This window comes from Drosophila busckii, chromosome 3R (assembly GCF_011750605.1).
Source record: "Drosophila busckii strain San Diego stock center, stock number 13000-0081.31 chromosome 3R, ASM1175060v1, whole genome shotgun sequence".
NCBI lineage: Eukaryota > Metazoa > Arthropoda > Insecta > Diptera > Drosophilidae > Drosophila > Drosophila busckii.
Window position 1 is genome coordinate 11867349 of NC_046607.1, and position 24635 is coordinate 11891983.

The 24635-nt window shown below is 41.6% G+C and overlaps 4 protein-coding genes across 4 annotated transcripts; 2 read left to right on the plus strand and 2 right to left on the minus strand.

The window, feature by feature from the left end:
- Positions 1 to 1782: 1782 nt before the first annotated feature.
- Positions 1783 to 24219, plus strand: LOC108601267 (choline O-acetyltransferase; the record flags this gene model as incomplete). The annotated part of the gene is made up of 8 exons (XM_017989167.2): positions 1783 to 1963; positions 16152 to 16231; positions 17207 to 17398; positions 21489 to 22600; positions 22653 to 22710; positions 22767 to 22916; positions 23045 to 23245; positions 23436 to 24219. Coding segments are annotated over 8 exons (2172 nt in total), but the record flags the coding sequence as incomplete, so codon positions are not given.
- Positions 3375 to 9554, plus strand: LOC108603483 (vesicular acetylcholine transporter). Its single transcript, XM_033294217.1, has 2 exons — positions 3375 to 3396; positions 7531 to 9554. Exons 1-2 carry the CDS (start codon positions 3375 to 3377, stop codon positions 9270 to 9272), a joined length of 1764 nt encoding a protein of 587 aa, XP_033150108.1. The 3' UTR covers positions 9273 to 9554.
- On the minus strand, positions 17419 to 18276 carry LOC108603484 (peritrophin-55). Its single transcript, XM_017992333.1, has 2 exons — positions 18176 to 18276; positions 17419 to 18107 (listed from the first exon to the last, which is right to left on the minus strand). The coding sequence occupies exons 1-2, from the start codon at positions 18264 to 18266 to the stop codon at positions 17506 to 17508; spliced, it is 693 nt and encodes a 230-aa protein (XP_017847822.1). The 5' UTR covers positions 18267 to 18276; the 3' UTR covers positions 17419 to 17505.
- Positions 19122 to 20043, minus strand: LOC108603485 (vegetative cell wall protein gp1). Its single transcript, XM_017992334.2, has 2 exons — positions 19936 to 20043; positions 19122 to 19871 (listed from the first exon to the last, which is right to left on the minus strand). Exons 1-2 carry the CDS (start codon positions 19940 to 19942, stop codon positions 19234 to 19236), a joined length of 645 nt encoding a protein of 214 aa, XP_017847823.1. The 5' UTR covers positions 19943 to 20043; the 3' UTR covers positions 19122 to 19233.
- Positions 24220 to 24635: the final 416 nt, after the last annotated feature.

The window sequence follows — 24635 nt, forward strand, 5'->3', positions numbered from 1 at the left end:
TTCCAACTGGCAAAAGTACGTTAGCCCGTCGCACTATATAATGTGCTTTGTATAGGAATAAATGTATATACACACCCACCCAGGACACACCTTGATTTAGCCTGCGACTAAGGATAACATTATTGATCGCTGGCATTATTAAGCACCGCAAACTTTATGAAATGTTAAGCATACACTTGAAATTGCGCTGGCTTCAAGTCAAATTTTGTACACGTAATTGCAATTACGTGTGCAACATTTTAAGTTTGCATTTTGATTCAGTCACGAGCTAAAGCTATAACGTTAACTTATTTTTTTAAAGCCGAAAGACAACTGGCTGACTAGTGCTTAGCTTTAACCTTGGCATGACTTCTAACTAAATGCGCACTAAAATGTGCTTTGAAGTGATGCATGTTTAATTTTTCTTTGACAGTTGCGTAAGCTGATGCGAAAATTTCACTTAGGCCTAATTGCCTTGCTCGGCTCGACAGCTGAGATGAACTGAGCTGCTCTCTGGGTGCTAAATTAAAATATAAAAGGTGCCGCATTTAGAGCACAAGTTAAGTCTCTGATAAATTGCAAAAGCGGCCGAGCAAGTGACAAATGACTAAGAAATTGCCAAATTGTCTGACAGTTTGCTGGGCACTTGTAATTTTCTTGCCAAAAATATACAACAAAGGGCGGCGGCAGAGGTGTGAAGTGTGTGTATGAATTTCTCTCACAATGGCGATTGCTATCTGCGGCAGCTGCAGTGCGCCGGACAATTGTTGTTCTTGTTGTTCAGATAAGTTTTAGCTATGACGACAGTTGTGTGACGTTTTATTGTTGTGGGCCGTGTTTGCTTTTGGGCAACAACGACAAATGATCAAATCAATTAGGACGAAATTTGCACGCCATGCCTTACGTAAGCCCCAAAAAGTATGCTACATCAACATTAGCGTGGCAAATAAAAATAGCAACAAAAACAAAATCGCACACACACACACACACACATTCGTAGTCGCAGTCGTAGTGCCCAGACAGGTAGAAATTGATTTTCTTTTTCGGCTTGGGGCGACCAAAGGTAAAAAAGCACACAGCGCGAATAGAATTTTATTCAAATGTGCTCAACTAGGCGAGAGTAATGTGCATGGGAAATGCGTCGGCAGGCTGCGAACTGTGTGGGTGGGCGAAGTGGGTGGCACGCTGCTGTGTCTCCAGCCGTGGCAGCCAATTGGTCGGATGATTGTGGCAGGCGCATGCGTGAAATATCCTGCGCCGTGGAAAGCTCTACACGAGCATGTCTCTTGTCGGGTGGCGGATGTCGGCGGGGCATTGGAATTCCAGGCTGAATACTGAAAAATAACGGTATAGCCAGCTATGGCAGCAACGCGCTAGCAGCGCCAGACAGAAGTTACCTTTGCTCCTGCCCGGACGACACAACGCACGCTGCTCTTCGCTGTCGTTGTCGTTGTCTGGCCCTCGGCCTTCCACGCACACACTCATACACAAGTTGAATTGAAAATTTTTGCTAAAAGAAAAGAAAAGTAGAACTATTTTTTGTGCTATCGAAATTAAAAGATTTTCAACTTCAACTCGTCAACTTGTTCAGCGTTCAGCGGTTAGCAACGGGCGACGGTTGGTAGAGTGTCAGTGGATTCGGTGTGATAAGCGCTCGGTGCTCGGTAGTCGGTGTGAATTGGAATTATATAGCGTGTGCTTTGCTTGGCTCTCGGTTTTTACATAACGGTGTGAAAATTTTGTAAGCGAAAAGAAAAGTCTTTGCTGAAAAACCAAATACCAAAGCACGTAACGTAACGAACGAACGTGGCGTCCAACGAAGGCAATAGCAGCGCCGCGGGCAGTGGCGCGGAGTCAGCCGCACTGTTCTCCAAATTGCGTAGCTTCTCGATTGGCAGCGGACCCAACTCTCCTCAGCGAGTTGTCTCCAATTTACGCGGGTTTCTCACCCACCGCCTAAGCAACATCACACCGAGCGATACAGGTAAGCTGTCCTTAAAAAAAACACACATACACACACACGTGCAAAAGAATTATGACTTGAAGTCTCTATATGATGTATTCGAGTACTTACATAAGCTGACGGATTTGCATGCATATAATTAAAACTAAACAACTTTCGTGTGTGTATATGCGACACACGAGTCTAAAAACACAACAAACTTTGCAAGTGCTTCGTCCTCTCAGTGTCCTTCTACTTCAACAACGTTGTCCTTTGCCAAACACACACACATACATTCATAGGCTCACATGCTACTTGCGCCTGTCACTGTGTGTGTGGTGGGGCAAGTAAAAATAAACATTTCGGTTCACCTTTGAACGCAACAAAATGGAATGGAACAGTTTCGTTTTGTGCTTCAGCAGCGAACTTGCAACAATCGCACGAAACAATTTTCAGCTTATGCAATATACAGTTAATATATACATATAAGCATTGAATATTAAATAATTTAAAGTTGATTTCAGTTCACAATTTGTTGCTAGCTCTTATATAAGAAGATTTGAATGTTATTAATTCTATGAGCTTTATGGATTATTTTATTGTTTCTAAATATTAAATTAATTAAAGAACATTTTGCTGGAGTACAATAGCTACAACTGAATTGAATTTGCTATAATTGTTATTTTAATTGCATAATAAAAATTGCGAACTTTAATTAAACGCTTTTCAATTAAGCCTGAGTTGAGTATTATGAGAAAATCATTACTTGTACTTGTATAAAAGTTAATTAATCAATTTAGCTTACAAACTTTTCTACATTGACGTTTTCAATGAGTTTGGGAATAATTAATTAATTGTTTGGCATAATTTATAATTAGATTTTGACATTTCTGTGGCAATCCATTAATTTATTAAACTGCCCAAGTTGCAGACATGACAGTGGAATTTCTTAGCAATAGTTCAACTTCATTAGCAATAGAGTCACCTGAGGATGCTGCTGCTGGGACTGCTGCTGTATAATGAAGCCAATAAATATAAATTTCACACACACACACACATACAAAGACTTACACAAATGCAAACAAGACAACGACGACGGTTTGCCTCGTCATTAAATTGTTTGCCTTGTAGACGTGTTTGTAACGCTGATGTGTTCATAGCGGTTTCTTGTCAAAACAAAGGGAGGCACAGTTTCTTTTGAGGGGTGGCAAAAACAAAGGCACAGCAAGCAGGGCTGCCCAGCCTTGGCCGGGACGCAGGAAGGCAGTTGGTAATAAGCCAAACGAGAAACAAGTAACGCATTTGTCTTGATGCTGTCTGATAAAACACGCCAGACCCAGGCCCAGCCCCAGGCCCAGGCCCAAACCCAAACTTACCGCAGTACCAGCAAATATGAGGGTTGAACCAACGCATATATTGAGCCATCAGCAGCAGCTACAACGGGGGCAGCATCATGCGGCGTAGTCTGTGCAAGGGTAAATCGCTGTGTTTGGCAGCAACATCAAAAGTCGTAAACCCAAGCGCTGATGGTGTTGCTGATTGTCGAGCATTTGTAGCGCTACAAATGTTAACATTTTGGGCTTTGTCCAAGCATATGATAAGACACTGCAACGATTAATCAGCCGGGCAAACTGCCATACTGTAAATTAGTAGCAGTCCATGCACACAGGTAATTTATTAGTCTACGCTAAAAATGAAAGCAATGAACAGTCTTACTACAGCTCTAAGTAATTTATGAGCAAATCAATTGCTAACGCCTACGTACATATATATATATATATATATATATATGTATATATAGCACATAATGTGCGAAACTTTGGCTGCTGCGCCACGCCCAGTTAATGTTTTGATTTATAGGCTACGCATACGCCCCATAGTACGAAGCTGGCGCTAATGTAAGTTGTCAGATAATAGCATGCTCTTCTTTTCTTTTCGTTTTTATTTTTACGATTATGTATAGCTGAGAAAAAGATGCAGAGCGAGCACATGGCGTTCGACTAGGGTCGTCGTTCTTGGTTAAAGCCAGAGGGTTAGTTGGCTTTTTATCTTTGCCAGGCGGCTTAGAGCTAAGTGCCAGCGCGTCCACTGGGAATAGACATTGAAAGCCATTTCAAGTTAAATATAAACTGCATAAAAGCTGCAAATGTATGCCAACTCGACTTGCCTAGCGCCAAGTTTAAAGCTGCGCTGTTTCGCATTAAAATTGTGGCTAAGCAATTAAGCCGCAGGCCAAGTGTAATCGATAGGGCCAAAGCCAAAGTCGAGCAGTTTGAGCTGCTTGATGTACAAAAGAGGGTTAAGGCCATCGCAATCGATGAAGTAAAAGCAACAAAGAATAATTAGTCTAAGGTGCAAATAGTTTGCACCCAATGCTAAAATTATAAATAAATTGCAGCCAGCCTGGCTCATTAGCTGCTCACAGCTCATTACTTTAACAGTGTCTACCATAAATAATTGGTCGAACAAATTGCTGGCATGCCACACACATTTATCGATGAGTGCGCCCCAAATTAGGCCAGGCTTTTAGCTCAAAGGTTATAGCATAGTGGGTGCCATAAATATGCGCACGCCATAGATAATTTCCACATCGCTGCAAGCATAAGGAACTTGCAACCCTTCGCATGCCACTTGAGCAAAGCAGCTTACAACACTTGCGCGTCAGTTGAACAAATGTTTCCAAGGGGCTGGTGGGGGTGGCAAACATAACACTTGTAAGGACTTTGCACAAGTGTCCAAAGGCTTAGCGCAAATATTGTGATTTTTATTTTACTGCCACATCGTTATTGACAGCGAATTTGCATTGAATTTATAATTTATTAACGTTGCCGCAGCACTTAATTATTTACGTTTATTTAATATGCAAAAGTGCCACAAAAACTAGCGAAGCTTTCATTTCAGTTTTTTATTCACCGCACCCACACACACACAAACACATACACAGCTGTCTTATTAAAAATTCTAACAAAAAAATGCGCAACGCCCTTGATAATGTTGCAAATGTTTTTTGTGTTACTTGCCGCTGATTACATTCTTGCCACATCCGCGCACCCATTTTGGGCACCACAGGTAGCAAACAAAATAAATGTAATTTCATTCGCTGCTGTTGGGGGCGACTGCCAGCCAGAGTTGCCAGGCCAACATACAAAGGGGAGTCCAAAGTTGAGGCTGTGTTGTATTTCAAGGTGAAGTGTGGCGGGCACAAAGCAACTTAAAGCTGCTGCTGCTGCCGCTTGGATTACCTAAGAGCATCCTTTGATATACATATATATTGCTCTATGCTGTGTGTGTGCTCAGCTGGCAAAAGCAGCTCAAGTTGCTGTGCAAAAATAGATTCCATTCGGTAAAGTCTGCATTGCAGATTGAATTTCAACAGAGACTAAAACAAAGCTGAACCTTTTGAACTGCATGCCTGCCCCGCAAGCACTTTATTTGTATTTCATTATTTAATGGAGAGCACATTAAATATGAAACGCTCCACTTGCTAATTGCGCCAGTTGGGAGGCTTCGCTCCGCGCTCCAAGCTCCACTGTATTCAATGCCACGCCAAGCTTATGAAAGCAGCAAAAGCTGAGCAGTTGTAACAATATTTGGTGGTGCCTGTCAGGCATGGGAAGTTCATCAGCTGCGGAAAAATCAATAAAATTATAAAGGCGTAAATATAAATTGGCGGATGTGCCTGTGTAGCTAAATAATTGTATCCGACTGTCCCACCGTCTGTCTGTCTTTAATATTTTGCGCTCTGCTTTCAAATTCATTGGAACATGTTCATGTTCATGTTGGCGCACGTTTCTGCACTTGACTCGAGCAGCGGCAGTGCCAGGCAGCAACCCCGGGCCGGGCCGGGCCGGGCTTTGATGAAAAGCTTCGCAAGAAACCACCCCAGGGTCAAGTGCGAGCAATCCACCTGAGTCGGGGCGCGTTTGTTATTGTAGTTACAGGCCAGGAGCAGCAGCAGCAGAAACAACAACACAAAATACAAAATTAAAGTCGTCGGATGGAAAAATAACAGCGCAAGTTGCACACACACCACAGACTTATACTTCATACACATATGATAATTGACTCGAGGGCAGCTTGGCTTTGTATGTGTGTGTGTGTGTACAGCCCTTATTAAAGTAACATATAGTATACGATATATACATGAGCTTAGCAGACCCCAGGGCTGGCAGGCGCGGTCATGAAAATTTAATGATAAAACCAAACGTTTTTATAACGTCTCGCAGAACTCATATTTATACCCTGTACACGTAACATTTTATGTTTATCTATTGGGGGTGGCTGCCAGGTCGTTACAAGGTAGATAAATGTTGAAATTAGATCAGAATTGATAGCTAAGCATGGGAAAGCAGACACTTGTGCGGAAGCCTCTTAGATTTTAAAGTCAGGCAAGCGGACAACTGCAACTCAGAGTCAGAGTCTCTAAATAATAAATGAAGTAATCTTAGCCAAAAATGCAGACAGCATATAGCATATATGAATAGCACTTAGCCAATGTCCATTGTTTTATATTGCACAAAGGTTTAGATTTGAATAAGTTAGTAAGTCCAAGTTATGTTTTAGATTTTGAAGAAAAACAAATGCTTTATTTAAAGTGTATCTACTTTTGAGCTCTGTTGTGGTTGAGTAAACTTTTGTGGGTCTGCTTTTTGAACAAAAGCAAGAGCCCAATAATTATAATTACGACAAGAGCCACGCGACTTTGAGAGCACTCCACAGGCTTTGTGGGTCTTTGTGGTGCGTACATAAGTCTGGGTCTGGCTGGCTGCCTAAGTAGAGTATATGTCAGTCCATTGGGCGTGTGTGTGCTTTTAATGAACACTTATGGTGCAGACAATTAAAATAATTGCTTTTGTCCACGCACATCGATATGAATAATTCGTATTTTAATTATAGACTCTTATGCTTGTACGTAGAGTACTTAGTATATTTTTGGTATTTGTTTTATGATTGAAATGTGCAATGAGTAATGGAGTAATGCTCTCTTCTGATCGTATGTGTATAAGCTGAAAATGCAAAATCAAACACTGTGTCCAAATGCCAAAGAACTAATTATAACGTTACAATTTTTTGTTCACCAGCAGGCAGCCTTTTGCAACACAGAAACAACATTTCAATCATAAAATCAAATGAGAAACTGAAAATACGCTTAAAAGTGCATAAAAAAAAAAAAAAATGGTTTGCAAATATAAATGAAATAGTTTATAAATTAAACAGCAGCTAGAGCCTATAAAACAACTAACGAAATCTTGTTTCTGTGTCGTTAAAGGTTGTGCACTGGCATGTCAACAAAAGGCACACCAACAACAGCTACAACAACAACAACTACAACAAGAACAACAACAAGAACAACAACTACTAAGACTATTGCAACAACAGCAACTACACCAAAACATGTAAAACACAACAAGAGCAACAACACTTTACCAACTAACTGCAGCAACTGAAGTCGCGCTAGTCAAAGCGGAAACGCTTACAGCCATTTTGTGGCCACAGCAATTTCCGGCTACGGTCATGAGACACTAAGACGAAGTGATAAAAAGAGAGCGCGCGAGAGCGAGAGAGCGAAAGTGAGAAACGCAGCGTGCAACTTGAAAGTTAAGAATAAGCAAATACTCGAATAACCAAACATGGCCTCATTTCAAAAATACCCGTTATCAATCTGGAGCTGCGCGAGGTGAAGGACATAGTATGGGAGAAGATACAGGAGCCGGTGAACCAGCGCCGTCTAATTCTGGTTATAGTATCCATAGCACTGCTGCTGGACAACATGTTGTATATGGTCATTGTGCCCATTATACCGGATTATCTACGCGAGATTGGCAGCTTCGATGATGGGCCCACGCCGCCGCCGCTGCGCGACAATGTGACGGGCAGAATAATTCACGTGCCGCACGATCATCACGGCCAGGACTCGGCCACGGGCATACTCTTTGCCTCCAAGGCCATTGTGCAGCTGATGGTGAATCCGTTCTCGGGCGGATTGATTGACAAAATTGGCTACGACATACCCATGATGATTGGCCTCACCATTATGTTCTTCTCCACGGCCGTCTTCGCCTGCGGCAGCAGCTACAGCGTTTTGTTCTTTGCGCGTTCGCTGCAGGGCGCTGGCTCCGCCTTTGCGGACACCTCGGGCCTGGCCATGATAGCGGATCGCTTTACGGAGGAGAACGAACGTTCGCAGGCGCTGGGCATTGCCTTGGCGTTCATCAGCTTTGGCTGCCTGGTGGCGCCACCTTTTGGCGGCGCTCTGTATCAGTTTGCGGGCAAGGAGGTGCCGTTTCTCATACTGGCGCTGGTCTGCCTGATAGATGGCCTCATGCTGCTGCTGGTCATGAAGCCCGTCAAGGAGCAGCTGCGCCAGAGCAAGGAGGTGCAGCAAGAGACCATACCCATCTGGCGTCTGCTCATGGATCCCTACATAGCTGTCTGCGCCGGCGCGCTGACCATGTCCAATGTGGCGCTGGCCTTTCTGGAGCCCACCATTTCGCTGTGGATGGAGGATACCATGACCACGGACAACTGGAAGATTGGCATGGTCTGGCTGCCCGCCTTCTTCCCCCATGTACTGGGCGTTATAATTACAGTCAAAATGGCACGCAAATATCCGCAGCATCAGTGGCTCATGGCAGCGGGCGGACTGGCGCTCGAGGGCTTCTCCTGCTTCATCATACCCTTCTGCAGCGGCTACAAGATGCTCATGCTGCCCATCTGCGTCATCTGCTTTGGCATTGCGCTGATCGATACGGCGCTGCTGCCCACGCTGGGCTATCTGGTGGACGTGCGCTACGTTTCCGTCTACGGCAGCATCTACGCCATAGCCGACATCAGCTACTCCATTGCCTATGCCGTGGGCCCAATCATCGCGGGCGGCGTAGTCGAGGCCATTGGCTTTACGGCGCTCAACTTTCTGATTGCCTTCTCCAACCTGGCCTACGTGCCTGTGCTGCGCAAGCTGCGCAATATCTATGACTTTAAGCCGTTCGAGAATGAGGCCAATATACTGATGCAGGATCCGCCGAACAAGGAGTATCAGACGTATGTCATGCACGACCAGAAGCCCGTCGAGGGCGAGCTAAAGAATCATCTGGAGTATGGCCAGCAGTATCAGACACAGCAGCAGCAGCAGGAGACCAATCTGGATGAGCAACAGTACGAGTATCAGGCGCAGCAGGGATATCAACAGGCCGGCAGCAGTGGCTATCAACAGGATCAGGGCTATCAGCCAGGATATCAGGAGCAGGGCGGTCAGCCACAGCCACGCGCGGCTAATCCTTTCCAGCAGCAGCAGCAACAGCAAAGCAGAGGTCCTGCCGGACCAGCGAATCCATTCAGACAAGGATTTTAAAGTGTTGTCTTAACTCAAAACTAGCATTAATTTATATTTGTTTAAACTTATTAACTTGAGGCAATTGTTTGTACATTTCGTTAGAGTTTTTCGTATCGCGTCAGTCTGTTAAAGCGATATTTCGATACATATATATATATAACTATAGTAAGTGGTTACGTACACTATAAAATGGAGCTGCTACGTTAGTTAGAGCGCTTGCACTCGCCGTTTGTATTATACACGACTGCAGTTTGAGCTCACGTTCAAGTGCACGCTAAGTAAATAATTATGACAAAAGATACAGATACAAATACATATATATATATATATATATACATATAGACCGTTGCTGTTAACGGTCAAATGCAGCTAGATAAACCAAAGCTTATTATATAATTGTAAATGAAAGTTGACAGCGCTGTAATGTTAACGCTAACAGTGGCTTAACGCTGGCTTTGCAGCGCTGTAAACAACAGCATAAATATTTATACAAAATGTAGGCTTAAGCGGCGCCTTTGGCTCGGCACCACTGCCACCCACAGTGTACTACAATGACATCAATATCGCAGACATATCACAATTGTTGCACAAATCGAAGATGAAGCAGTAACCAACCCCGCCCACCACATTTACGTGTGTTGATCCTTTCGGGTGTCATTTGTAATGCGCATTTGTGGGTGTCCAGTATACAGTGTCTGTGGCCAACTGTTGCTATATGATTTAGATTCGTTTTCCGTTGAAATTTAACATAACATAAGACACAACCAAGGTAACGATACATATCAGAGTCTCGATGGCTCGCCCGTTAAAATTACCAAAGTGATATTACCTATTGCTAATAGTCTAGGCATGTGTACATGCACAACATATATATATATCGCATCATATCATTATATAGTTAATGTACGAACAAGAATTTGAAAATATTTGATGTTTCATATATTTACCTACCAATCAATTATTATTTGCTTATCTACGAGAGTCGCTATGCGCATATACAGCTGTAGTTCCTCCCATCCCCTTTTCAGGTGCTGGGTGGGATCACTGGCCATAGCAGCTCGACGATAGCATAGCATAAATGTGTGTACCTTGTGTATTCTCTATATAGCTAAGTGCATAAATTAAGTAACCACTAATATACATATTATACTTATAGCAGTCTAAAACGCATGCGTACAGTTTGGTTTACAGTTTCAAATTCATTTCGAGAGCACCAAAGTTTTGCAAGCAGTTTACTGCTTCAATGAATATATTATACACTACTGATATTTTTTCTACACGCCCTATAGCCTATGCATATATTTAGTTGTATATACCAAAGAAAATTATGTGAGTATAATTAGTCGAAAAACTTGAACATTCTATATCCGTAAACATATCAGTGACACGGCCATTTTATAAAAATATAACAATTCTTATCGCATCGTCTATCGATGCATATAGATAATACTATTTATCGATGAATTAGTTGCAAGATTTTCTTTATACATATATACAATTTACTGTACTTATTGATATATACATATACTATATAGTAAAATGCACTGATTTTCAAAGCAATTGATTTAGCAAAAGTTTTTAGAAACGTTTGATGCAGTACGGTGCACACTCATTGGAGTGAACACACGCTCGGTTAGATTCAAGATTGATCTCATTTTGCTGGCTTTGAATTATCATTTTCATATAGAGACATGCAATTAACATAAAATAGTTATAGTATAAAACAAAATTATTTAAATAAAAAACACTCATGAAAAAATCTCCCATCAATGGTATCAATTATAACAAAGTACGACAGTACGAACAATATACATATTTATATATAAATTTAGAGAAGCCTGTATAAACCAAAAATAAACATAATTATATAATTATGTACGTTGCATCATCACAGCTGGTAATATATAGATACATATACTACATATATGCATACATATATCTTTAAGATATTGCCGTCATATGTTTGAGCCAACACATAATATTCAAATGAAATATGCGTTTTAGAAATGTAATGAACTTTTTTAAAAGCAATATTTAAAATAGTTGAATATGCAAAGCTAATACACAAAAACAATTTTAATATGTATCTACATATCTGAAGAACATACAAATACAAGTATATATACATATGCAATATTATACCAATTGCTCTATTAATGGTGTCTTATCAGTTAATTAAAGAATATACATACATATATATTTTCATTCCCAAGTCAATTCAGAACTTTTGTGGAAACCATTAAATAAATGCAAACTTGCTATTGTTTGCAGAATCTTCCAACAAGCACTAGAATTATTTAATTCTAGCCAAAATTACGAGTATAAATTTTAAACTTACATCTTTTTTTTAACAATTGAAAACTGCGCCTTTCTATCGAATGCAAGCACCTACATATGCGAATAATAAATTGAATGAAAAAAGCTGAAAAGTTATCAACATAGGTCTAACAAAATACTGAATAGAGTAGAGCAGTTAAACTCTGAACTCTATAGTGCCGGTAATGTGTAATATCTAAAAAAAATAAAAAGCAAACATATAATTAACTAGTAATACATGTAATTTGTAATGTAAAGTTAAATGTGTTGATATATATAAATTTATATAAATATATACATATGTAATTTAAAAAGAAAACACATAACTACTGCAAATATAATGTATCATAACATTAATAAATTTAAATTGCATAACAAATGAAACAAAAAATATTACGACAATTTTTAAATTAAATTCTATACAACTATGAATTTAAAGTGTTAAATGTTCAATAGAATATTATAATTACAACTTAAATATAATGATAAACTAACAACAAATTATAACATTATAATGTGGGCAACTATTAATGGAAAACAAAAAAAAATAAGAAAACGGTTACAAATTTTGAAAATATTCGACAAATTTATTGACATTTGTAAGCTCTTTGACAATTATTGTTTAGTGCATATTGTTTATTTAGAAATTAAATAAATTTGAATGTCAAGCCCTAAAGAAATGCCGCCACAGTTTAGTTTTGTATATAACACTTAGTTTAAAATGTAAGTTTTCGAGCAAAGTGTTTCAAATTATATAAATCAATTACAAGCTATTCGTATATGTGTAGGTTATTTTTATTACAAATTCAACAATTTGTTTCATTGTTTGTGTTAAATTAATTGTAATAATCAATTATGTAGCATTATTATAAGTATGTCAATGCATTCAATTTGAACTTCAAAACAAAACTCAAAACCCAAAACCCAAAACTCAAAACTAAACGTATTCTATGTGAAAAACCCAGTTCTGTAACGTTGCTGTTCAATTTCAAAGTCTATCCAACTAAAAGCGTTCTCTTAAACAAAGCTAAGTTTATCTATCTACCGTTAAACTATCCCAATACCAAATCATTTCTAGTTAGTACATATAATACACATACCCAACTAAAACATAAATATTCGTTAAAACTAAAACCAAATTGACAACAATACAATACACAGACACAAAATGCTAGCTAAGGATTGCTTGGAGGTCCTCGGCTGGGTCGAGGCTTAGACAGAGAAAGAGAGAGAGAGCTTGAAATTACGAAAACCAAATAAGATAAGCACCCATAGAGTACATAACGTGCTACGAATTGAATGGAACAGCAATTACTAACCCACTCATGAATACGTACATAAGAATTCAATGGAATAATGATAATGCATATTACAGAGCGAAATACACATACAACAAATACTATTGAAAATATAATTGTTAACCATGAAAAAAAAACAAAAACCAAACAAATGTTGCTTTATTCAATGGGCCACAGGCAAATTACGTAATTACTTGAGCTAACTAAAATGATAACAGGCGCTAACAAAAGATCGATAGTCAAGAAACTTTGTTGCTGCTGCTTCTGGTGCTGGTGGTTGGTTTACTCTGGTGGTGGCTTTTGCTCATCAAAGTTATCATAACGCAGGTGGGGAGTTGGGTGGGGTGTGGCTGTGTTGAGTGCGTGCGTGCCCTAAGGCCAAAAATTTGGAAAGTTGTGTAGCAAATGATTTTATGTTTGCAATTTCCATTAGCAACTTTGCTCCAAAACTTTGTCACGAGCCCACGGCACGCATAAAGCTTAATACAGTCCACACACAAAGTTTGTCTGTATGCGTGTGTATCTATATGTTTGTAACCGCAGTCAGAACAAGTCAATAAGCGCACATAGGCAACTGCAATGCTGAACTCGCTTTGGCTCTGTTTTGCACAATACGCAAGCAATTTGCGCTTTCCGCTTGCTTCAATTCGAACAATTACAACCACAAAGCGAGCAGGAGATTGCTTCAGTGCACGGCGGTTAATTTAGGCCCTCTGGTTGTTATAGCGATGGACCTGGCTGCTGGCATTTCTATCATTTCAATTATTTCTGCTGGCTCTACCAGCGCCAAGAGCCCACACAAAAGCAAAAGCGCAGCCGTAAGCCTAAAAATATCTTATACATATATTGAATGCGGCATAAAACAGTAGCGCTAAGACCGTAAAGGATTTACGGCTCAATTGTTGCGTGCATGCAGCCTCTAAGCGGACCCGGACCAGCCACCAGTCACCACCCTTAAACATGAATCCCTTTACGAGCAGCAAAAGCGAACAAAAGGCAGCGTACAACAAATGAAAATAAAAAGGAACTCATTCATGCTGTCGACATTGCTGCTCCAGCCTCATGCCTGGATGGGGTCACAGCTTGTATTGCTGGTGTTTTATGTGCTCTCGGTACGTGTCACCTCCAACTGCGAAATGGTCACGGATTTGCTGCGCCCTTTTAAATTGTTCAGCTTCATTTGCTTTGGTTGCTGCCGCACAAGATTTCCAACATTTTTCTTATGCGCTGCACATGCAAATGGCTAGAACACATTTTTCTGTGGTTAACGCTTAATTTCTTTGTCACAACATTAGCTACGAGTCCTGCGAGCGAAACTGAAACTGAAATGAGCTGAAGTCTTGGGGTTGATTGGATTCATGGCAGCAGCAACATTATTTTTCATTGGGATTACATTTTTATCGCATTCTCTCTCTCTGACAGGCGGCAGCAGTTGCCTGTCGTCTGGGGTCTTCACGCCTTCAATTCATTGGGATTGGGCTGGCGGGGGGATAAATTGGGTGCTCTGCCTAGTCGAGCGTGATTTTTGCTGCTTAATAATGAGCCTGTTGGTTTATTGAAGCATTTTATCGCCAGCTCGTTAGACAGAGGGCGTGTGGCCAATAAACATATGAGCATAACGAGCTAATGCAGCAGTTTACTGTCAAAAATGCAAATGAAAACACGTTTGCTAGATGTGCAAAACTTTCTGCACAACTTTTGGATGACTAGACACAACAGTTGACAGCAAGTGGGCAAATGGAAGTTGACAGCTTCATCAATAAAAGCGCCAACGCGAACGTGCAGCCTCGAATCGAACTGAATATCTGATTAGGCAAACGTCCAACTAATCAGCAATGAGTATGTCAATCAATCAATTGGAAACGTAGCATAGCCAGCTGCGATTTAATAAGCCTTTAAAAAATTTAATACGTATACAAGTTGCTACGTCGTCTGGCCGCCTGCCACAGCATTAATTACTTAATTTGAATTCCCCCCTATTACCCGCCAGACGTAGCTCGTTTCCTAATGCAATTTATTATAATTTAGCGCAAAAAGGGGGCATGGCTGTTGGCTTAGAAACCGCAGGAGTGCACGGCGGGCTCTGCTTGCCGTGCGAACACTTACAGCTTGTGGTCTTAATATTGTTTCCAAGACAAGGACACTGTCACTGTCACTGTTAGAAACGCCAGGTCCGCAACGGACGTTCAAATTGCTGCCACGTGACTCTGATTCTATTGTTGGCGCCCACGACAACAACAACAACAACAACAAGTTGTAGCTGGGCTAGTTGTGTATTGTCATTGTTGGTTGTGTGGCACTCGTTAGGGGTAAGCGCCTCAGCTCTTAGCTCTTTTGTGTGTGCCATAGATAATGAAAAAAGCATAATAAATTGCATTAAATTTGGCATGATTTGAAAAGGGGGCGACGCGTGTGTGCTGCGGGGGCTAAGTGAGGGCAATTTGCGACGCGCTTCGCTTTCATCTAGATTGTCGTAAAACCATTCATATTAATAACATTATGATTGTCAGAGACCAAAATATAGCAATAATATTATTTATTTGCTGTAACGGAAGCACTTCAAACGCAATGCCTCATGCCAAACGGAAGCTCAACATACATAGACTTCAAACTGTAAACCTAATAACGGACATGGCCAACGTCCAAATGTCTCTGCAAAACGGAAGAGCTTACACACTCGAAGAGCAAAAGTTTTCTTAGCCAGCTGGGCGGACACTTGAGAGGAAATGTCTACAGGGCGCACTTACACTTGGCTTACACTTTGAGCTGAATGATGCTTTTAAATGTTTAACGCAAGTTCAATGCAAGAAATTCCAAGTCATGTTGCTTAATATAAACTGCAAGATAAGGCTATAATTGCCTACTAAAATAATTAATTATCATTTATTAAGTAAGCTTGCTGATAAACATAATCATAATTCTCTGAAACTTTTCATTCAAGGACTGTCAACAACCTTTAAAAATACACTTCACTGTTCTAGTTTTGATGTCTTACATTTTTAATTGATTAACTGACATTTGCACAACGACAATAAGATAACACACACATACATATGTGTGTGCGTGTGTGTGTTTAGGGAATCTACCAGCACTTGAGCTATAATTGCTCTTTGACAATGATCAACTACATAGCCATAGCTGCTAAACAAAGCGATTCGAGTGAAGCACGCATTAGTCAACATTTAATTTAATTGTTAGACAATAATTTCGTTTTGTGTACTACAACGCTGATTACGTGTATTGTAGATAATGAATGTTTACACTTTCTACTTTTCATTTGCAGGATGGAAAGATTCTATACTGTCCATACCCAAGAAGTGGCTGTCCACCGCCGAGTCTGTAGACGAATTTGGATTCCCTGACGTGAGTGAAATTGATTTAACAGTGTCTTCAAATATTTACGCAAGAGCTAGGCAAACTTTGCTACTGCACTAATTCAGCTACAAATATATATATAGTACATATATACACAGTTGCAGACAGGGATACAACCAGGGACAGCATTCAAAAGGCAGACTAATCCTGTTTGTTATAATTACAAATGCAAATAACAAGCGCCTTTTGTATGGCAACGGCCCAGCAGGCAAAGGGGCGGCAACTGGCACAGCAACACCCAAACCACGAGGCTTGTAAACAAACAACATTCCAACACCCACTACCAGCTTCTCTCTCGCTCACTCGCACTCGCACTCTCTCTCTTGCTCCACCTGTAGCAACTCAGCAGCAACCCCCAAAGAAGTTTTTATATTGAGAGTGATAGACATCCAAATTGCTTTAGCTCTGTGAGGGAATATAGAGCGTTATATATATAATGCTACGATCTGTCAGCGTTAATACAATTTCTGCATGAGATATTAAAGTTGATCATCAGACAACATTTCGAAATTTGCACTTCTACTTTAATCTAAAAAAAAAAAAAAAAGAACACAAAAAAATCGATTTCAACTGGAACTTTCGCTAAGGAAACTGACAGGGAATCTCAAGAGGCGAACTCTCAATTGAAGTTTGCTGCGTGACAAGCTGAAATAAATGTTAAAGAAATGCCAAAAGTGAGTTCGTGAGAGTGGGAGTGGGGTTGAGCGCCTCCCCCCAATGCCAGTTTGCCTTTCTATTTTCCTTTTTATTTATTTATTTTCTACATTTGCTTGTGATTTGAAATTTCTGTGTCCCTAGGGCAAAGCTCTTTGGCTGGTGGAGGTTTTGGCAATGGGTTTCTATTTTAACTGCCATAATGTCTTGCATACAAATGAGCAGAAAGTTGAATTTCTTAGGGCGCTGGTTGCGCAAGTTGGACAATCCTTTTATTCTGTTTCATTTTCAACTTGCATTGCATTGCAGACTCTGCCCAAGGTACCTGTCCCACCGCTTGAGCAGACGATGGAGGACTATGTGCGGGCATTGGAGCCCATTACGACGCCCGCACAGCTGGAGCGCACCAAGGGCATTATCAAGCAGTTTACGTCGCCGCAGGGGATGGGACCACAGCTGCATCAGTACCTATTGGACAAGCGCGAGGCCGAGGATAATTGGGTGAGTTTTGACTTTTGCAGTTGCATTTGCACTATGTGAGCTTTATTCAAAATACATATGTAGAACAGTCAAGCAATTAAAAATCAGCAGCAGTATGTGCTCTAAGTCTAACCGGTGGGAGGGCCGGTGGGGATGACTTGTGGTGTGGGAACTGGGTTAGGTGGTGTGGGCACATTGGGATCATTTGGTCCAGGTGGTGCAGGTACATAAATAGTAGATCCGGAGCTGGGGAACTCACCCTCCGTAGTTATTGTTGCCGGAGGCTTGGTTGTCTTAGTCGTTACTGTTTTTGTGGTGCCTGGAGCATCGGTGACTCCTCCGGGCGTTGTAGTAGGAGAAGGAGTAGTGGATCCAGGTGCACTAGTGACTTTAGGGGTAGTGGGGCTCGGCGTGCTACCAGTATTGATATCCTGGCACGCAAGTCCCAGCTTGTTGTTCGGGCAGCTAACCGGTGCCTCGTACTGACTGCAAGGCACACAATTCTGGCCAACATAGTTGAAGAATAAGGCGTTGCCGCAAGGTGTCAATACAGGTGTCCCTGTGAGGCAATCCCAGTATTGTGAGTTGTCAGCATAGCATGGCAACTTGACGTAAGGTTTGCCTTTCAAACAGACGGGTACAATGTCTTGGGTGTAGCTCGGCGAAGGACAAGTCGCCTGAGCTTGGGCGGCGGCGACAATGGCCACCAGACCGATGGCCACTAGCAGAGCTGCAAGTAGTTTTTAAATTTCAATTCACATCCTGATCATCCAGCAGATCGCCTGGTCGCCCACTTACCGCTTCTCATGTCACTGCTCATCTTCGGGATCGTGTGGTAACTGCTTGAGACAGTCAACGGCAAAGGCTTTTTATGGCTCACGCTGCACATTGTCAACGCTCGTAATCAGCGAGCTCGCTTGTCGTTAGATTAATACTTGTCTTGTCAAAAGTCGGCTGCGCCAAAATTAAAATCAATATCGGAAACCTTGATATGAATAATAGAAATCGAAATACGTGTTGAATTCTTTGGCTGCCGCTTGGGTAATCTTTTGCACAGTCAAGACAACACTCATCATAGTTTAGTAGTTAGCTTTGTTAACTATGTTAACTCATGTCGTTTTAGCAGACAACAGTGCGTATGGCTGGCTAATTACATTTCCTCTGAATTGAGTTGCTTATTTCTTTTATCTTACAACTAGCAGCCAGTCTGAGGGTTCAGTGAGTTTACTAGAGCGGAAATAAGCAAACGAAATTCTTTGCAAATAGATAAAGATTACACCTCGATATTGACAATGAATTGTCAAGTGTAAATTGTTTTCATTGTGTTTTAATGGAGTTGTAGATAAAATAAACAAACAAAAAATAATCATCATGTAGTAAAGTCAGTTAGTAAGAGTAGTAAAGCTTTTATTTCGCGATTCTGGCTTATATAAACTTCCCAGCAGGCTATTGATCTCCAAACAATTTAATTTAATGACTTTTAGCTTTGATGTTTAATATAAATATCTGAAAAATTAATATTCCAAATTATTTTATTTAAGTGCTGCGCTAGAAGTTTCTCAATTTCGAGAGTGTTCGGCCTTATGCATGAATTCGCATGAAGTCAAAGTTGACACAGATATGTAATCAATCAAACACTTTCAAAATAGAACAATTTACTAATTGATTCCATTCAATAGCAATAACAATGATAATGAATACTGTCAAAGAAAGTTGATACTACGAGTGGAAAACCAATGATGAATACGTTTGCAATAAGAAATTTATTTTGCTGTTGTTATTTAGAGTTCTGAATGAAATTCCGCTTGTTAAATATCATTTTGATAGACTGTAGTTGGGAATGCGCTGCTGAATGCTTAAGCTGAAGGCTTCTTGGCGGCTTTGCTGGGTGGTGCTGGCTTCTTGGCGCTCTTGCCCTTGCTGGGAGCGGGGGCACTCTGTTTGTTGGCGGCCGACTTGCCGGGTGTGGGCACGGGGCTCTTCTTGCCAGAAGCTGGCCTGGGTGGCATTGGCATGGATGGGGGTGCGGGCACAGCTGGTCGCTTGCCAGGTATGGGTGCCTCGACAGCAACAACTGGTGGTGTGGGCTGAGCAGCGGCTGGTGTTGGTGGTGTGGGATCGGCGGGCAGCGCAAGATCAACAAGTGGATCGACTAGCTCGTGGTTGGGGTGATGGGGCAAATGCTCGGAAATCATTGGAGGCACCTCCTCGACCAGATGTGTGGTAATGGAGCCACTGGTGGGCAGACGATCCATTACTGGGGGTGGCACATAAAGCGCTGGGACCGTGCACTGCTGCATGACGAAGGTGAAGACCTCGCCAGGTGGGCAATGCACCGTCAATTGGCCACCGTAGACATGCTGGCAGACATAGTACTCGGAGTTGCTGTGATAGCTGGGCCAGCGTATGCCCACCTCATCCTGCGTGCACTGAATCTTGTAGTCGATGCGTGCCTGGGCCAAAGCCACAAGGCCGAGCAGAGTAAGAGCGAACACTGTGTGGGCGGAAGAGTAAAGTAATTAGCCAAAAGGAATGCAGCTGTGCTTGCCGTAGCTTACCTTTCATCCTTGTTTGGTTTCACTTGACTCGGAGTATCCGTGGATGTTAGATGAAACTGTTGTACTGATGCTCTACAGATCAATTGAGCAGCATTTATAGTGCGCCCAAGATATCGCATCTTATCGCCGATCTTTTGCTGCCAGATGCCTTATCAGACAATTCAAGGAATATCAGATAAAAGCTCTAGGTACATTACATTTGCCACCACACCCAGCAACGCGCCCTTTTCTTGCTTAAATATTTACCAAGGCCAAAAGTTATGCTCAGCACTAATTGAATTTGTTTCGTTGGCATAAAGTGCAAAACGTTGCTCTGTATTAATTCTATATTTAATCAAAAATACAAAAGATTACGATTTGTACATTTATCGCTGCTCAAGGTTAGCCACAAAGCTCATGTGGTTAGTCAGGATTAACATGCAGCTTATAGCTAAACAAAAATCAGTCTGAAACTCAATCAAAATAATTATCATAACTGGTTCAAAAATTATCCGATTGTTCAATGGTTAACTATTGCAATATGCTCGTATTGATGATGAGCGCAAAGTTGCATCATTACATTTAAAAATATTAAAATCTTAAATTTTTTGGCATTTTTAAAATTTAAGCAAGGGCAAGGATCAGATTTTTGGCCATGAAATGGATTTCGTCATAAGCTACAGCTTATCAAAGTTTGATATTTTATAGAAACTTATATAGTTTGCTTACCATTTTGTTTATAAGTTAACTAAATAATGTTTCAAAGCATACATGTTTATACTTAGTGGAGTTATGTCTGCCACGCCCATATAAAAACAGCAAATTCAGATACTTTTATCTGAGCTATATGCTTAGAGCTTATAACTTAAAGCTTGTCAAAGTCAACAATCGTCCGATTTCTTGACTACTTACTGCTTTATGCTTATATTTAATTTATTTGAGATGTTGTTGCCTGCTTGTTGTTGTTGTTGTTGTTGGCTGCTGCTGCCCGCATAGAGTACCGAAGCTTGGCCTGCAATGGAGTAGCAGCGATATTTGGATCGGCCGTAGCCCCTAATAACATGATCACTATATCGCTGCTACTTCCCTGCGGCTACGCATATTCATCCTAGTAGTGGAAAATTCGTGTGGAACATTCATATTCCCTATATATAGCAAGCCGCCGTTGCTATCGATGACGTTTTACGCAGCTGAATCTGAGATTGCGACAACGTCATCGACGGCGTCGGAGACTGTGCGGTGGCTGCAGAGAAAAAAATGATGATTCAAGAATTTTAAGATTTCCACATTTGAATGCAGTTTAATTTAGATGCAGCCCTCAACTCCAAAATCGCTCTTTAAAGCTTGAATAGGCAGCATAAGTAATTTTGACATAACTTTGTTAAAACTAAAACAATACAGCAGATAAATAAATAATAAATAAAACGTATTTGAGCTACTGCTGCTTGCTAGCAAAATAACTAATATCATTATATTGAATGCATTGGAAGTCATAACTATAATGAATACTGCAATGCGTTATGCAATTTAATCGGCTATATATATGTGTATGGTATTATTTATTGGCTATTTAGGCGTACTACTACTGGTTGAACGACATGTACATGAACATTCGCATACCGCTGCCGATTAATTCGAATCCGGGCATGGTGTTGCCGCCGCAGCGCTTCAGGACTGTGCACGATGTGGCTCACTTTGCTGCGCGTCTGCTGGACGGAATTCTGGCGCATAAGGAGATGCTGGACAGCGGCGAGTTGCCGCTGGAGCGAGCCGCTTCGCGTGAGAAGCATCAGCCGCTCTGCATGGCGCAGTATTATCGCCTGTTGGGCTCCTGTCGTCGTCCGGGCATCGAGCGTGACTCGCAGTACTTGCCGCCACGCGAACTGGACCTCAATGAGGATCGCCATGTGGTGGTCATCTGTCGCAATCAGATGTACTGCGTGGTGCTGCAGGCCAACGATCGCGGCAAGCTAAGCGAGAGCGAGATTGCATCGCAGATACTTTATGTGCTGAGCGATGCGCCTTGTCTGCCCAAGAAGCCGCCGCCCATTGGGCTGCTGACTGCGGAGCCGCGTGCAGTGTGGGCGCAGGATCGTCTGAACTTGCAGCAGGATGCAAACAATCAGCGTAATCTGGAGCTGATTGAGACGGCGCTGGTGGTGCTCTGCCTGGACGAGCCGCTGGGCATGAACTTTAATGCGCGTGGCTTCAGCGGCATGACGCCCACGGTGCATAAGGCCGGCGATCGCGATGAGACGAATATGGCGCACGAGATGATTCATGGCGGCGGCAGCGAGTACAATTCGGCCAATCGCTGGTTCGACAAGACCATGCAGCTGATCATCTGCACCGACGGCACTTGGGGTCTCTGCTACGAGCACTCCACCTCGGAGGGCATTGCTGTGGTGCAGCTGCTGGAGAAGATCTACAAGCAGATAGTGGAGCATCCGCTGGATGACAATGGGCTGCCCCAGCATCATTTGCCGCCACCGGAGCGTCTCGAGTGGCATGTGGACGCGCGTGTGCAGCAGCGTTTCGGCCAAGCGGCCAAAACTGTGGACAGGGCCATCGATGATTTGGATTTCCATGTGTATCGCTACAACGGCTATGGCAAGAACTTTGTCAAGTCCTGCCAGGTCAGTCCCGATGTCTACATACAGCTGGCCTTGCAGTTGGCCTACTACAAGTGAGTGTTGCAAATAAACTGCAAATTGAGTATTAACTTAATTCTTTGACAGACTCTATGGCCAACTGGTGGCCACCTATGAGAGCGCTTCCACCAGACGCTTTTTGCATGTAAGCTTGCAAGTTCAAAAGTTGTTAAAACATTTAGTTATATTTATGTATTAAAGGGTCGCGTCGACTGCATACGCGCAGCTAGCGCTGAGGCTTTGGAGTGGGCCAAGGCCATGTGCCAAGGTGAGGGCGCCAATGTAGCGCTGGAGAGCGATCGCGAGGAGGATCTGCCGGATGCGCGCAAAGTCAAGTTTAGCATTTATAGCGTGCGTATATTCAAAATCAATTAAACGTTCAGTTATCGTATTTTATAGCTAAATAAATTCCAATTTAAAATACGATAGCTACGCAATACTCTTTAGTTTGTCTATATCTTAAGTTTTTGCTATTGCAGAAGGACCATCTACGTGAGCTCTTCCGTTGCGCTGTGGCACGCCAGACTGAGGTCATGGTGAAGAACATTCTGGGCAGCGGCATCGATATACCCTTGTTGGGCTTGCGTGAGGCCAGCGTGGAGGTGTCTGGGCAGATGCATGAGCTCTTCACCGATGAAGCCTACAAGATATCGCAGTGTTTTTTGCTCTCCACCAGTCAGGTAAACCACACATAACTTGCATTTCAATAAGCACTCAGCACTTAGCACCAAGCACCACGCACCTTAATCGAATTTACTATTTGCACCACCAGCAAGCGCACCAGCAGCACCACCATAACTTTGGCTAGTAAGGCTAAGCTTAGCTTGCCCCCCACCCCGCCAATTTGATTTAATGCCAATCGTTTGTTAGGTTGCCTGCACCACTGACAGCTTCATGGGCTATGGACCAGTCACGCCGCGTGGCTATGGCTGCTCCTATAATCCGCAGCCGGAGCAGATTGTGTTCTGCGTTAGCGCGTTCTTGGCCTGCGGCGATACAACTGCCTCGCGTTATGCCAAATCGTTGCATGAATCGCTGGACATAATGCACGATCTCTTGCAGGATTAAATGCGGCCGCAGGGCTGCAAACAAAAACGAAACATATCAATAAATGTACCTTAGCAACATCCTCAACACTATGTATGTAACTAGCAAAAAGCCAACTAGCGTCCACTATGATGACGTCATCAGTTCAACAGACAATTCATATCACAACTCAAACTGCTGATCAACGTCAAATTGCTTTATGCCAACAGTTCCAACTCTATATATAAATATATGTGTCTGTAGTTGTTTAGTAGCTAACTAGTCAATTAAATATTTGAAAGCAATTGTTAGTGCTGTTAAATTAAATGTGTTAATATTATAGTTGTGCTAGAGCTTAAATCGCAAACTCTATTGAAAGTTTTAAGTGCAAGCGCTACCTAATATATGGGACGCGACTGTAGCGCCGCCCAAAAGTATGCAATACTCTCTGTTAAACTCTTTGTTGTGTTGAATTATCTATTTATGCAAAAGAAAAAACTGTTAATCAATTTATGAATGTTATAGAAGCAAACAAATGAATTGCAAATTTATATGCTTTATGCTTATTGTTACTGTCATTTTGTTGCTGTTTTAAAAAAGTTATATACATATATATATACAAAGCATACGAAGCGCTTTTTGGATAAATATACTCTCATATATAAAAACTGTTGAAGTTGGTGTTGAAAAAAGAAAAAAAACATAATCATTATATCGTATATAGACTTGAAACGTAACAATACATATCAATAAATTTATATATATTACCAAATGAACGAACAAATGTTAAATATCTTTAAATAAAACTGTGCAACAAGAGTTAAGTGCAAGCTATGAAATTAAATTCGAAATTTCTTCATATTGAGAACTATTTTATGCCCTACAATCTGCTAACTATTTCCGTACCCCGCTCTTGTTGCATAGTGTGCATATTTTCTATGTTGAATTGTTAGTGCAAACTGTGTTTTGTAGAGAATCTAAACTATGTTATATACAACCAACTAAACTAAATATTATATGTACTTATACAAACAAGCTGTATAC